Genomic DNA, 16,606 nt, shown 5'->3' with positions numbered 1-16,606 from the left:
AGAGGCTACTACTGCTAAAGAGGAATGTAGAGTTCCATTGAGTATCTTCTTGAAAAGCTATAGTCAAGAAATGGGGCTTTCAATTTCTTGTTTGCCACTTGTGTTGTTTCCTGTGTTTTCCACATAAAACTTAGTGCAGTCTGCTTGAACAAAAAAGAACTTTTCTAGAACAATGGAGGGGATAAGTAGTGGAAAAGATTTCCAGCCAGATTTCAGGAAAGGAAAAAAAAATATATATATAAATGGTAGAGTAGGGTAGAAAATGTCTCTATGAAGACAGGTTAAGGCCCCAGGCTTTCAGAAAATTAAATGAAAATATGAAGATACATTTTCACCACATGAGAGAAAGTGAGCTGATTTTGGGGACAAGAGTAGGAACAGGAACAAACCTGGGAGATTTTTCCCCAGTTCAACACTGCAAGATTTAATCAAATCCCGCTCTGTGAAATTTTTTGATATGACCTATTTGAGAAAAAGGTCTTTGACCATTTTTTCCCTTGGTGCACCCTATACATCCTTGCAAAAATTCTATATTTTATCACTTAATATGGAACCAAAACGGACACCTTGTCTGGATTTGAGGAAGAGTTGATTAGTTCTTCAATGTGTGTTGCCATATAAGCCCATGATTTTAAAGAAATATATAGTTTAAATTCTTTTAAATACAAAACTGTGATGTGGATATGATCCAGCTTTTAGTTTACAACATGTCATGAACAGAAAATGAAAAATGCTTACTCATTTTATCAAACAAAAATCATTTTAGTATGATAATACGCTTTTTCAAAAAGGTGTGGCTAAATATAAATTATATTTGTATGCTTCTGTTCAATATGTATATTACTTACAAGAAAGGCAAACAGAAAATTCTGTGGTCCTCACAGTCTCCAAACTGTTTATATTCAATATTATGAAAGCTGATAAAGGAATACCATACACTTTAGTTTTATACAAACAAATGATCATGAGGTGTTCTAAATCAGTGAAAATATATAATGTGGTTGGCATTCTTTCAAATGAATGTCATAACATGTTCTTTTCCCTCTTTCTTGTTTTGTTCTGAGGTTTTGTATAAGAGTTAAATCAAGCTGATTAAATCATTTCAGTACCATAAGGGGGAGGAAAGGAGAGAAGAGAGGATTAGCTCATCAGGCAGGATGAGTTAGGTCATAGTTTATCTGATCATAATTCAAGTGCTGTGTTTTCCAAGTCTGGAAGTTATGGTCATGTCAAAGGTCAGCGCCAGAATGTCTTTTACCATGAGTCAAAACTGCTTATTCCTGCAGCTGGCCAAGCTTTAGTTGGTTAGGTAGAATTGGTTATATATATACATATATATATATATATTTTTTTTTAAACTCAGAATTGTCTTCAATTCTCTGCCTTCTTTTGTTTTTAAAAATATCTATATTAGTTTGTACTAGATAGTGACATTTTTGTTAAGAAAAATCAATTTATAATTACATCCCTTTTTTAATAGTTATAAACAGAAGTAGAATTAATGTGAAGCATAGAGCTGTATTTGAAATAAGTACAACTCTGGTTAAAAAAACGGGGGGTGGGGGGGGAGGAACTCTGGGTGGCTCAGCGGTTTAGCGCCGCCTTCAGCCCAGGGCATGATCCTGGAGGCCCGATTCGAGTCCCATGTCGGGCTCCCTGCAGGGAGCCTGCTTCTCCCTCTGCCTGTGTCTCTGCCTCTCTCTCTCTATCTATCTCTCTCTCTCATGAATAAATAAATAAAATCTTAAAAACAAAAAACAAAACAAAACAAAAAACTGAAAGATGTAAAGCAGTGTTTTTCAAAATGAGGGTTGTGACCCAATAAGGAGTGGTGAATTCAGTTGAGAGGCTCTTTGACAGAATTTTAAGAATGAAATAGAAGAAAAGAGAATAGGTTAACATAGAAAATACAGTTTGGGGCCTGGTATGGAACCTACTAATGTTGAGAGACAGAGGAGAGGGGGTGGGAGGGAGGGAAGATAAAAGGATTCTGCTGGATTAACTTAATTGTTTTTCTTACTCTTGATCTTGAACAAAAATTGTGTGTAATCCATTAGTGTAAAATAAAGAGGATGGATTTAGGAGCTGTGGAACTCTAAGACTGGAAAATGGGAATATTGCAATCTACCTCACATAATTAATGGGAATTAAGTGAGATGATCCATTTTAAGCTTCCAGCCCGGTGCCTGCCACATATTTGACACTCAATAAATGGTACCTTTGATTACTACCACTGCGAACAATGAAAGTAATTTCACAATCCATTAAATTATATGCTGGCTATCTTGATACGGCTGGAGGAGATGCCAGGTATTCCATCAGTTATTCATCAAAGGACATAGACAAGAGCGAGAGATGTGGCTTACATAGAGGCATGCTATGGACTGATAGGCTTGTAGAACTCTATTTGGTTGGGATTATTCCCTCCATTCTAGTTACTCCCGGGTGATTAGGAATCTAGCAGCCACTTCAGCCCGTTAGCCATTTCACCCAAACATCTCCTGTTGCCAAATGAATCTTAAAGGATAATCGGGGTTTGCCTTCAAGTTTTGTCAGGTACACAGGCTTCTCTGTTAGATGGAATTAACCATGTATTGTAAACGAGTTTCAGTTCCATCAGTATCTGGCCGGATAATCTACAATCATCAGAGTTCTCTACACTTGTCTTGGAATAAGCACAGTGAATGGGTTTCAGAAATAAAGTTATGACCATATTAAAACTAAAGTATAGTCATATGTTCTTACCTTTCTAAGTAAATGCTTCTCATGTTCAAGCAGATTTTTGTTTATGTTCTCTTTTTTACTCATGGGCAGATTTCTTGATGGGAAAAAGGATATATTTTTTTATTCGTGGTGCCTGCAAATATTTGACATAAATATATGCTTTTATGAATGAATGACTCCTGATTATCAACATATAAATCATATTGTGACAGACTCAAATCTCTTCTTCACTGTTTCATTAAAGGCCAATTTTTAAATATCTTCTTAGCTGATTTATAGTTGTTACTTCCTAAAGCAGAGAAAGGTGGAAGAGGAAAGTGGTTTTTCATGCATTCAAATCTGTCTACCAACTCACCCTGGACAAAAGGATTCTGACCCTAACACACTCTTATAGGCAGGCAGAGCAATCTCCATGTCCCTGAATACCCAAAAATTCTGAATTATTTACACTAATCATAGAATATGTCTGACTCTGCTATCCTAGAGTATATACTAGTTCCAGAGAATTCAGTTATTATATACCTAAAATATATATAGCTCCCTACATGGTCTATGTGTTACCTTATTTTCTTAGTTGTCTTTTTCTTTGAAAACACTGTAGATATTTTTAAGAATATAAAAGCAAATTTTTCTTCCAGGTCTGAGAATGAATAAAGGTGCCATCACCCCTCCCCGTACTTCTCCTGCAAATACGTGTTCCCCAGAAGTAATCCATCTGAAGGACATTGTCTGTTATCTGTCTCTCCTTGAAAGAGGAAGACCTGAGGATAAACTCGAGTGTATGTGTTTCTTTATTTAGTTTACTTATCATGACAGGGGGCTGGGAAGGGACTAGATATTGATGAATTAAAACTGTATCTACTATAGTTGTCTAAATTTCCATTAAATAAAGTGACTTTGTTTACAAAATAAAAATTCCTTCAATTGGAAATCAGACACATGATATTATGAATCTATCCATTTCAGGTTTCATTCAAGTTCTGTTTGACTATGGAGTGGTTTTTGAGCATGTTGGTCTGTCAAATGATTTTTTCTTGACTGGTAACACAATGATATTGGAAACTATTTGAGTTGTTTTGAGTTGAACATTTGAGTTGTCTTGAAAAACGCTTTATTTCTAGTATATGAGCAGGTTGTCCCCCTAGTTAACAAGAGGGTTCACTGTATGCACACACACGTGAGTCTCTATTGGAAATCTTCCTTGAAAACTTTAACACTAATGCTTTCTTTGCCAAGGATAAATGACTTCTCACATGCCAAAACGAGTTTCATGTATAGGAGGTGACTCTGGATATTATAAATAAACAATAGCTCTGTGTTTTTTCAATATAGCAGGTACTTCAAATAAGAATTTCTATCTAGTCAAAAGGAAATAATTGCTGTCTTTAATAAAGTATAGTGTCTGAGCTCTCTCTGGTGGCAAGCTATACTCATTGCAATGCAGGAAAATATTTCTCAAATATTTACTCTAAGCCTGAACATTTAATAATCTCATCTGTCTCCAAAGCCCCTGCTAACCATAGAGCTGGTGGCTTGTTCAATAATCTGATTAACTTGATTATATTGGATGTCATTAAAATGAATTAAAAATCTTGCTATTGAAATGATAGTGGAGATAGTAAATCCTAAATCTGATATTTTCAAGCAAAAGTGGAACACTGTGAAATCTCAGAATTATGATTTGAAAGCATATTTAGTTAAATCTAATAGCAACATGTTTATCATATTCCTCTTAATAATAAAGAATTTGCTATGACTAAGTCATACCTATGTAAGTTATGAATAAACCTTTTAACATCATTCTTAAAATACATATTTATTATTCTTAAATGTTGAATATTTGCACTTCAAGATTTATTTGTATTCCTAAGGACATACAGAAATCTCTCTCGTTCCAAAATAAATATTAATTTTCAGGGAATTTGTATTGAAGCGACAGCCAAGGAGAACGTTTGTTCAGGTGTTATCAGGTCCATGTTTGGGATGATTTTAAAAATACAAAGGCACTTTTTTTTTCCATGTCTGAGACCGAATGAAGGCATGTCTTCTTTGACATGCTCTTTATTTTGCAGTTTAATTATTTTTATGTCAACTGTGTTTTATTTTTAAGGTAGGATTCCTAAGAGGCATGCATTTAAGTTTTCAGTTTATGAGTCAATAACCTTTGTCCACAACTGCAGGCAGAATATTAACCCACAAATCATTTAAAAAAACTTGATGAGGGGCACCTGGGTGGCTCAGTTGTTGAGCGTCTGCCTTCGACCCAGGGCGTGATCCTGGGGTCCCGGGATCAAGTCCCACATCGGGCTACCTGCGAGGAGCCTGCTTCTCCCTCTGCCTATGCCTCTGCCTCTCTGTGTGTGTGTCTCAAATAAATAAAAAAATAAATAAATAAATAAAAAAAAAATAATAAATAAATAAATAAATAAATAAATAAATAAATCTATCTTTAAAACAAACAAACAAACCAAAAAACACTTGATTAAACCCGATGTGCCACTTATATTTCTTCATTGTTTTCAACCCCTTTCCCTCTGCTCTGTCTTTAAAGTTTCCAGCTCCTTTTCAAGCCTGCATCAGATCCATGCATGTTTGCCCGTTTCCTTAACTGTTGCTTCAGACTCTTGTCATAGGTAGAATTATTAGGGCCTGGCACCATCACTATGATTTTCATCAGAGTCTTCGAAGTAGATGAATGTCAGCTTTAGAACACATGAAGACTGTGCCTCTGTCCCTGCTCTGCTCTAGTTTTCATCTCTCCTGTCCTCCGATTTGGAGGCACTTAAACTGATCTTTAATTCTCTAGAGGGTTTTTTTTTTTTTTGTCTGTTTTTTAAATGGCTTTTTTACCTGGCTTTTTTCTGCGTCAGTAAAATCAGAATCCATTCTTCTCACCCGCTCTCTTGTCAATGAACCGGACACTGTTCCTCTTATACAATAAAACATTTACAAACTCTGAACATCAAAGAATTCTTCTAGAGTCCTAGATTTTTATATTTTAAACCTTAAATTCATTTTCAGTAATACTTTAAAGAATTTTAATGTTTGTGGTTAATTTAATATATGCCTATTTCCGAAAGGGTTGTGACTTATTAAACCCAATATAAACCAGAGGAAAGAAAAAATAGGATAAAGTAATTAAAATTAACACAGAAATAAATATAAGCAAGTGCCTAATGTAATTAACTTTGGCTGGCGAACGCTAAATTTGGATCTTAATTTCTAGGTACCTAAATAGAAAAGAATGCTTGCACATTGGCTTAGGCAGAAGTTCTTAAACTTTATCATATATAAGATCACTTGCAGGGCTTATGAACACACAGCTTATTCTGGTCCCCAAATAGGCAATTCTGCAAGCCTAGAGGGAGGCCCTTAGAATTTTCATTTATAACAGGTTTCCAAGTAATGCTAATGTTGCTGCTCCAGGGACCACATTTTGAGGAGCACTGGTTTCTGTCATTCCTCTGTTCCATGAAAACAGACACACACACAATTTCTGTGAAAGGACGATTGTTTCTCAGAATTGCTGAATTTGGTAGGTTCTTTTACCTGGGTTATTCAGTAAAATAATGGTATTGTTGTAAATATTTATAAAAGGAATACTTTTCCCCCCAAAATAATGTCTTGTAAATCAATTCGTCACTTAACTGTCACCTCTCCTCTTCCCACTTGTCTTTTCTGCCAGGCATTTACACAATGTTTAGAATAAAGATCTTTTTTTTTTTTTTTTCAATGAAAAGAAACAAACAAAAGCTCTTGAACTTTCCACTGATAGTATGCCGTTTCTTCACATTACTTTGCTTCCTCCAATCATACTTTCTCACTGAGAACGTTGCTTCTGTTGAGGCCCTATCAAGTAGGTGGTGTTTATTCACCTGCTGCCATGGAACCTCATAGAGTGTTTAGGCATGTGTGCATGCACATGCGTGTTTTTGTGTGTATGTGTTGAGGTTGTGGAGGATTCCATTTTTTCTCTGTCCTTGTTGGTGTCAGTTACCAACTATCCTGATGCATGGATGAGAACACTCTACCAAGGCTGACTTGCCCTCTTCACATTACACCTGCTATAATACTTTGTTGAGAGCCATTCAGTAGCTCTCTTTTTTTACTTTCCTTGCAATCCTCAAATTCTGTGACCTCACTCCCATTTTATTTTAGCCACCCACTTCTGCTACAATACCCCATGCCTTGTAATTTCCATAGACTGCCTTCATTCTAAAATCTTAAACTCTGATGTTTTACTTTGACCACAGACTATGGTCACTTAACTTTTCCCTCTCTTACTTTTAATTTAAATATAGCATAGGCAGTACTTAAGAGCCTAGACTCTTGGTTTCACTAATTGAATGCATCCTCGCTTTGATACTTATGAGGAACTGGGACACATTAAAAACAAACAAGCAAACTCTGTAGGCTTCAGTTTCTCCAACAGTAAAATGGGAATCATAGTAATATCTATCTCATATGTTTACTATGAAGATTAAATAAAGCAATATATTCGCTCACATAAATTCCTTCACATTTACTAATTCATATAAATGATTTTTCAGTGAAATATAAATAAGTATTCTTGTCTCTTAACCATTTCCCTTCCTCCTGAATTTGCCTGGTGCTATTTTGACCCTCATCCTTCCAACTGTAGACTGACCCTATAATCCATGATGCCAATCATTCTTTGACACTTTAGTTTTAGGCACCCAGTTTCTTTGCTTGTATGCCAAGGTGGCAGAGCTTTAGTAAAATAAGATAATTCTGTAGGTGGTAGAATGCTCAAGACCTCAGCTGGCCCACAGTGCCTTCAGTATTTCTGTAGTCGTCAACTTCTTCTAGGTAAAAGTTAATCCAGATGCTTCATTTTTCCAACACCTACCTATTAATCATCATCTCTTTCATTAGGTGTGAATTCTTCTAACTTCCTTTCAAATTACCTAAAACTTGTCAATTTCCAGACATGTTCTTTCCTCTTTGTCTTCTGACTCAGGGTGAATGCAATCTCTTTGATAGTTCCCTGTTGAATAAGACATAAACTGGAGCCCTTAACTTGACCCCCATCTACTTTGCCAATCTTGCATTTGGCTTTGACCTGCACACATAACCATGGGCAGTGTCCCCATCACATGGATCTACTTGTCAATCATCAGACAAACCCCGAACTTTTCAATCTTTATACCTTTGCTTCTAATGTCCTTTTGCTGGGGGTGTTCTTTCTCAGTATATATCAGGCCCAGTCCAGTATACACTTGAGGCCCAGCTCATGTCATGAATCCTCTTGCAACCTCCTAATCAAATTCATTTTACATTTTCTTACACCCTTGCACTGTGTCTAACTTCCCACCCTAGCACCTACCACGTGTGTGTATATTTCAATAGACAGATGTTCAGTAAATGATACTTAAATAGAATTGTATTGAAATCAATGGGTGCTTGAGAAGAGAAAAATAATGTGAATTATTTAAGGCATGAAATAATACTAAATTAATTTATACTGTGACTTTTTTAAAAAGTTTTTATTTATTTTTTTGAGAGACAGATAGAAAGAGAACAAGGCGGGAGGAAGGGCAGAGAGAGAGGGAGAAGCAGACTCCCTGCTGAGTAGGGAGCCTACTGACACAAAGCAGGATCACAGGACCCTGGGATCATGACCTGAGCTGAAGACAGACACTTAAACAACTGAGCCATCCAGGCCCCTAAACTGTGACTTTACAATATATACTGTTCACATTCGGATTGGTGTTTATAAGTTATTAGTGACTTAAAAAGAATAATTTTTGTTAGCTTACATTTAATGAAAATGTATCACTAGAGAAATAGATTGGAAAATAACCCAAAATAGATAATTGACTCACAGATAATGAAGACTAATCTTTATGTTAAAGTTACTGTTATGTATAGTATTAATTGTAGAACCGTTAGGTTTAACACTGAAGAAATCCTAAAGATCAGGTCGTCAGTCACCCTATAGTGTCAATGAAAAAACTAAAGCCCAGAGAGACTGGTTATTAATTATAGCATTAGGTTAGCTGGCTATGACTAATACCTGAGATTTCTGCTTTACTGTATAAGTGCCCTTTTTATTTTGAAAAGCTTCCTGTCCTTATCTTTATTATCATTTCTCTGAAGGAAACAAAGGAGAAAATATTGCTTCATTACATTAGATGTCACAAACTCAAGCAGCTAATTTTTTTCACCTCTGCCCAGAATACTTATTCGATTGGTCTTAAAGTATATAAAAAATTGTGAATTAAAAAATTCCAGCTTAAATGCCTTTAAAAATACACTTTTTAATGTTTAATAGCAAAGTCAATATTAATATCTTTATTGTCAGTAATATATTATGCCAAGTATAAAAACACCAGAGTGTATTTAGTAGGATATTCAAGGAGAAAATAGACAGATTGAAAACTTACAAATCTTTTGGAAGAGAAGAAGTTCTAGATATAAAGAATGAACCTTATATTGCATAATATGCCTTTGCCCTGATCTTTTAACCAAATTCATGTGTGGGTGCATAATTGTTCCAATATAAAGGGAAATTACATGAATATAAAAATAGAAAAAAAGTGGGTTAAACTAGCTTGGAACTTTAAAAAAGGTACCCACATTTGGAAGCTATCATGTTGACAGAGTAATTTTAATATTGAGCTTAAAATATTTTTGCACCTAAAAATCTATATCCTTGTAACTTTAGTTTTAAGAATAAGAACTATTTGTTCAATGTTTCATTTGGCCTTGGAGCCTAACTTCACTTTGAAATTCTCAGAAGAAATAATCTTATAATAATATTTGAAGATAGGTATTTTCCATGGTGCTGATAACTGTCTTTTTTCTTTATTTCATTAGTTTCTCTATTTCTATTTAATTAATCAATTTCCAAATCCTCCACCATAAATTCTGGTTTAGTAATTTATGCCTTTCCTTTGTTCTTTTCTTTTCGTTTTTATTTTCTCATTTATTTTACTTGTTCTGTCTTCCCGGAACCATTATTTGTGGATGTTGACACTTCAAGACAGGAATTTGAATTATTTTGTCTTTCTTTTTTTTATGAAGGTTTTATTTATTTATTCATGAGAGACAGAGAGAGAGAGAGAGAGAGACAGAGGCAGAGACATGGGCAGAGGGAGAAGCAGGATCCCTGCAAGGAGCTTGATGTGGGGCTCGATCCTGGGGCCTGGGATCATGACCTGATCCAAAGGCAGACACTCAACCGCTGAGCCACCCAGGCATCCCTTTTTCTTTATTTTCTTATTTTCCAACTTATCTTCTCCTGTATCTTTTTTGTTTGTTTGTTTATATCTGGGACATCTTCAACATCTGTGATAATTTTTTGTTTTACTTTTTCTATTATGCTTTTATCTTCACAGAGGATTCATTTTGTTCTCAGCGTGATTCTGATGTGCTCCTCTTCTTGTTTTGGGGATTGCAACTTTCCTCTTACAGGATTTTTTTCTTCCTCTCTGCTGTGTTGCTGTTGTTTTTCCCCAAATGAGTTGTTTTGAAAGGACTCCTTGGTTGGTGTGGAGTTGTAGGTGGGTGTATGGGTGAGGGTTAAGTGGGGCTCCCTGGAGATAAGGAAGAGTGGACTTTTACTCTCAATATTCAATATTTAGACTTTCACAGAATACCTTGTTTTTGGTATAGTACCCCTGCCTTCAAAAGTCCTGGGCATCCTGAGCTCAGCATCCCTTGGTTTGAGTGCTGTTGAGCCCAGGCATCCAGTCTTCTGCTGGGGTAGGGAGCTGGCAAACTGTGAGCTGTAAGGTGTGAAGAGTGGTATTGGAGGGTCTGTCTTCTTTCTGTGAAGAATATCACTTCGTTTTCCATTTCATCACCCTTTCTGGGCAAGTCTTTGCTATTTCATTACCAGCTTACGGTTTCTAATCAGTCATCATTTGTTTCCCAGTTTCTTAAACTTGATGGTTTTTTCCTCTCACATTTTTTTTTTTTGTGCTTGTTGATTTAGGCCGATCCTGTACCTTACTATAATGACATTTCAATGAAAAGCCAAGGTGGATAGGCATGTTCAATACTTCCTATTTTGCATGACTCCACTACAGTTTTAAAATAGGAAAATAGACCTATCTCTGAAAATCAAAATCCTAGAATTTCTCTTTCTTATTCAGGACCAAAGAAAACTTTTATTCTTGATTTTGACTTGGTCAGATTTAGAGTACATTATATTTAGTGTTCAATATATGGACTTCTACTTCAGATAATAACAAAGTGTTTTCAGACCAACATCCCTACTGGAACAACTAGAAAGTTTGGACATAGTATTTTTTTTAAGTGTTTGAAAACTTCAGGGAATTGTCAAGGCATATTGTATATGTGAGTCAAATTTCTGAGAGAGGAGAGCCTGGACTTTGCCACTATTTCTAAATAATTAAAGCTGGGAAGCTAAGTGGTTTGAGGAGCTGGTCTTGAGGGGGAAAAATACAAACAAACTTGAATTCCAGGCCCTTTTTCTAATAGAATATGATGGTCTCTGTGGTTTAAATTTTTATTTTATTGGTGATGTTGAGCACTTTATTCTGACTCCCCATTCCTGTATCTTCACTTTTTGAAATATCTATTCCATTTTTTTTTTTTTTTGCCTTTTCTATTTGGGTGGTTTTTCATTTTATTACTGAGTTACAGAGTTTATTCATAGATTCAAGAAATAAGCCCTTTGTCAGATACATGTGTTCTGGAAAGTTCTCAAGTCTGTGGCTGGCTTATTTTTTTCTTTTTCTTTTAATTCTTTTCTTTCACTTATTTATGTATTTATTTTTTGATGAGTTGAAGTTCCAACCCTGATGAAGCTTAATTTACCTTTTTCTTTTAAAAATCATTTATGGTTCATGTTGGCTTATCTTAAGGTTGCCAAGATATTTTCCTATATTTTCTTCTAGAACTCTTATAGTTTAATGTTAAAGTTTAAACTTAAAGTTTAACTTAAGTTTAACTTAAATTTAGTTTAAACTTAAAATTTATTTTGACCTAATCTTTATGTTTGATGTGAAACAAGTGCCAGTGTTGAGTGCACAGTATCACTAGGGGGTCAGAAAATCAGTGTAGTTTTAGTTAATTTTATTTTTAGTAAAGCTATTGTTTTTTATTTTTATTCTATTTTTTAGAGGGGGATGTGTGGCAGAGGGAGAGGGGAGAGAGAATCTTAAGCAGACTCCATGCCCAGCATGGAGTTTGTTGGGGGGGCTTGATCTCACAACCTGGAGATCCTGACCTGAGCCGAAGTCAAGAATCAGAAGCTTGATCCACTGAGCCCCCTAGGGGCCCCCCAGGTTATTATTTTTTAAATCATATTGAGAAAATCTGAGAATCATCAGGAGAGTCAGAGAACCAGATCTGGAGGATGCTTCTCTAGAATCAGTGATGAAATTAAGTACAAACTTGGACTGGGGAAACCCCCCCTGCTGCCTCTCTGTGTATGAGCAGAACACTTCATTGCCAACACCTGTGACACAACCAGGACCCTGGTTGCTCTCTCTCTGATCACTGTTACTACTGCTACTCACATGAATTTTTGTAGCCTCTTTTTTTTTGGGTCACTAGCAGCTGATTGATCAATTGGGTTTTTCTTCTGATTAATGGGGCCTGGGTTATGTGCAAACTCTACCTTCAAGTCAGGCTAGTAAAAAAGGGTTTCTGGTGTTTCATCTGTCACTGTATTTTGTAAAGTGTGGCTTTAAGAGCATAGGAGGAAGCTTCAGATGCTGCCAAAAGTGAATGGCACATACCCCCACACAGAGTCCACTAGTGTGTATGTCTTTGAGCTCATGTTTCCAAGAAGGTTTACCAGTAGGGTTTCCATATATCTAATCATCTAAAAATGGTTTAGCAGTCATTTATTACAATGAGAAGTTATAGAGTCACCAGTGCCCCTCATTCTACAATACAGTTAGACTTTTTTAAAGTACTTGCCTTGTTCCTGGTACTGAATCCATTCTTTGAGTGATGTGTGAATTCTTGTCGCTTATAAAGTGATTTTTACTATTCTGCTTTACTAGAAAATCTTGAAGTGCTTACTTAGTACCCATGTTCTGATAGTTTTCTTGTTTTTTTTTTTCATGAATTTTTGTTATTTATTGGGTATATGAGAAATGGTAATCATTATGGTTTGCAAATGAAGATATTTACATCATTAGCCAGCATAACATTATGTCCCTTAATTTGATAGGTACACATTTTCCCCTTACATTTTAACATCTTTAAAGTCTTCTTGCATTTTACAATAAATAGAACATGATGATTAGATTGTAAGCATTTTTTTCCTATTAATTGTATGCAGACTCGCTATGGCATCTTATAAATAAATAGTCATATCTTAGACTGGTGAGATATAATAATTATTTTTAAATACAAAGATAATAATTAGTTAACAGATATATGATCAGGGTTATTGCATAATTATTCCTCCTTGTTATCAATGTCTTTATTTTATATTCCAGACCCCAGACATCAAGATTCTCCCAGAAATTATACAAACCCAACAAAAACTCTCACTTCCACTCCTCTGTTTTAACAGCTGTGTCATTCTTCTGTTTATCTTAAAATGGCACCTGCAGCCTCTTCTGTAGTCTCCTGGTGGTGTGTGAATTTATGAGGGAATCCTCAGGCTAGTGAGGCCCTCCATCCTCCTGCTTTCCTGTGCTCACTATGACAGAGGCAACACTCTTCTTTTTCTTCCTTCTTTAGTTCAAAGAGTGGTTACCTTATGAATGTACACCTCAGATTGCAACAAGTACACCCTTATAACCATGATAATAATGCATTTTATGTCTTGCTGTCCTCTATCAGGAAAATCCCCTTATTTTGCACAAATCCTTTCCTATGCTGCTTAGGGATCAATCAAAACAATGGCTCATATTTGTGTAGTGATCTACAGCTTTGGATATGCATTTGTGTGTATCACCTCCCTTAACTTTCCCAAGTGTGTCCTATGACAGGTTTTACAGATAAGAAAATCATTTTACAGATAAGATAGTGTTCAGCTACGCTCATGTACTAGTGGATAACAGATTCCAAATTTGGTTCCCAGACCTCTAATCAGTTTGTTTTTTCTTACTCTCTGCCCTTACATATCCAGACTCTGAATATTTAAAATTCCTTCTCTTCTTTTATTCTTGAGTTGTCATTTAAAGATCTTATAATTAAAAAATAGAGCAATAATACCTATTTTCATTTTCTAGATATATAACATTGATAGACATATATATTTAATATTTTTATTAACTAATTTATCCTCAAATTAACTTGAGAAATGATCCTATAAATCAATTTCTCCAAATAGGAGAGGATTGGATGTTTGCTGTCAACACAATAGAAATTGTAAAGAATATGTCTTATACTAACATTATTCTTACTCGCCTCTAATTTTTTTTTCAACAATTCTTTTATTTCTAGTTATGTTTCGTCTCTATGATACAGATGGGAATGGCTTCCTGGACAGCTCGGTAATTTTTCTCTTCAAATTTTCTGTGAAAATTTCAAAGGAGTTTGTTCTGAAAAATGCAATGAATAAATTTATAGCTATTACCACAGAAGACAGACTTAATATAATGTCCATGCACTCACACAGCATTTTGCTCATCTGACTCTTTGAAAGAGTGAGCTGAAAAAAAAAAAAAAAACTGTTAGGATTACAGTTGTCCTATTGAATAATTTTACTAGAAAAAAAAGTGATTTTTTTAATGCATGGAAAGATAAAAAAGACTCCAACCTTGTTTGAATAATACATGAGAAAGTTGAGACCATTGATCTAGAAAGAAAAAAAAAATCTGAGGTTTGATACTAAGAAAAATAACCAGAATACCAGTAAAATTGAAAGGAATTATAAAAATCTATTTATTCTATTTAATCATTTTATCATTTTCCACATTTTAAAAGTCTTTTAGTCATTTATGCTGTTAAAGTATATATATTTACAAATTGCTTTAACAAACTCCACTTTTTAAAATGTCTCATCCAATTTAAATGCAACTTGTACTCTTTATCATTTTAGTCATAAAAAGCAATAGAAAAATACCATCTCCATGTGATTTAAATGAAAGGAATAATTAAATATTTATTGTATTTGTAATATACACAAATCATTGATAGTTTTCAGAGGAGTACTTAGATTCTTAGTTTTACTGCACAAATCACTGCTTCAAATATAAATCCATTTCAGTTTCCATCCAATTATGTATTTTATATTTGTTAATGACATCTTTTTCATATTATTGACTTTTCTATAAAGGAAATAGAATAAAACTAAAAAAAATAGTAGTCAGGTTATGGAAATTTTGAAGTACACAGGTACATTAAATAACACATTTTGATATTTTTAAATTGATTAAAGTGAAGATTACTTCTGATAATGAGTGCGTTTCCCTTCCCATCGAATATACCTCCCTCGTCAGAAGCCAAACAGAATTCTATAAGCAAAGCGATGAAGTCAGATACATATTTATGTAACACTGAGTAGGATAATGGCACATTAGCTTCTCCAGAGAGAGAGAAAAATATATAATTCCTACTTTAGGAAATGGCCACCAATCTAAATTGATACTGTGATTGTGGAATTCCTTATGTTTAAGTCTCTTCAATTTTTCAAATGCTATCATTTTTAAGTGCCTTGTAGTGTCCGGTTATCCATTTAGGAATATTAGGCTACATGATATTGCTCATTTTCTGGTGGCATTTCACAGCTAAGAGTTTAGACTTTCTATATATTTCCATATGCTTATTGTAGCACTTCTGACTATACTGATGCAAATTATATTTAAATGCAAATTTGTTTTATTTAATGTTTCTTTTTAATTAAATTAAAAGGATGTTTCTTTATTAGGCTTTTAGCCATGGGTTGACAACTGATTGGAAAATTCAGTCAAATGCTTTTTTGGTCTCTGGCCATTTTTTGTTATTATTGTTAACATATAGTATATTGCAATATTGAAAACTATGCCCCTAATATTAAACAATAAGTTGGGCATAAATAAATTTATTTAGGATCAAACTAATCTGTTATGTAATTAAAAGCCTGAATTTCATTTCTATGTTTTTTTTCCAGACAACTTACCACTCCAGTATATTTCCTTCACTATCAGGTTGAAATTGCACATTCTGATGTCATTTATCTTGGAAATTTAAAGGTGTAACCCTTTACATATTGGAGGCAAAACAAAGGAAAATTGGCATTTTGAAAATTGACCACTATGTGTAATAATACTAGTTAATGTTTATTGATCCCTTGCAGTATACCAAGCAGTATAAGTGTATTTCATATTATAGTTTTTTTACTCTGTAGCAACTCTACGGACTAGGTAAGATTGGAATAGTCATTTTACTGATGAGAAAGCGGAGTCTTAGGTTAAATGACTTATTTAATGTCACATTCTTACATAATAGTCGACTAAAAGAGTTTCCATTCATAAAAACATGTCCAGGGACTTTCACTACTCCAAACCACCAAGGCATAAACAGGCAAGAAAAAGAGTAACACACACACACAATTCTAACCTACAATTCCAGGTATTTTAGTTTAAAAATTTTCTTAACTGTTATAAGTAAACATATTTATATTCATATTTTTTTCTGGGGCAATCTGTTTATGTAAGCACTATTCCCATGATTACATTTTTTTCACCCGTTTCTCAGATGGATCCATTGTCCCTCAGAAGAAAACCTCTTTTTACGATATTTCCTTCCTCACTCTATGAATATTAACTATATGTATTAATTTAGAGGTTTGAGTAGAATAATTTTTTATTAATATGCTCTCAAACCTTATTCTTTTATACTTTTTGTATTTTAAGTTATTATACTGTAAGACACCACTTTTAATTATGTCAGGGATTATATTTTAAATTACTATCTTGTACAAAAGTATGTTTAATCTTTTCTG

At 34.4% G+C, this 16,606-nt stretch overlaps 1 protein-coding gene across 7 annotated transcripts in view; it reads left to right on the top strand.

Annotated features, from left to right (window-relative positions):
- The window catches only part of DGKB (diacylglycerol kinase beta), a 701,584-nt gene that overhangs the window by 176,733 nt on the left and 508,245 nt on the right, over window positions 1–16,606 (top strand). For all 7 annotated transcript variants that reach the window (XM_038556980.1, XM_038556977.1, XM_038556978.1 and 4 more), the window contains 2 exons: window positions 3,363–3,503; window positions 14,125–14,174. In XM_038556980.1, the coding sequence (XP_038412908.1) occupies window positions 3,363–3,503; window positions 14,125–14,174 (191 nt within the window). The remainder of the gene's footprint in view (window positions 1–3,362; window positions 3,504–14,124; window positions 14,175–16,606) is intronic.

This window comes from Canis lupus, chromosome 14, assembly GCF_011100685.1.
Source record: "Canis lupus familiaris isolate Mischka breed German Shepherd chromosome 14, alternate assembly UU_Cfam_GSD_1.0, whole genome shotgun sequence".
Classification (NCBI taxonomy): Eukaryota; Metazoa; Chordata; class Mammalia; order Carnivora; family Canidae; genus Canis; species Canis lupus.
The sequence above is the reverse complement of the archived record's forward strand: the minus strand, read 5'-3'. Positions and strand labels throughout refer to the sequence as shown.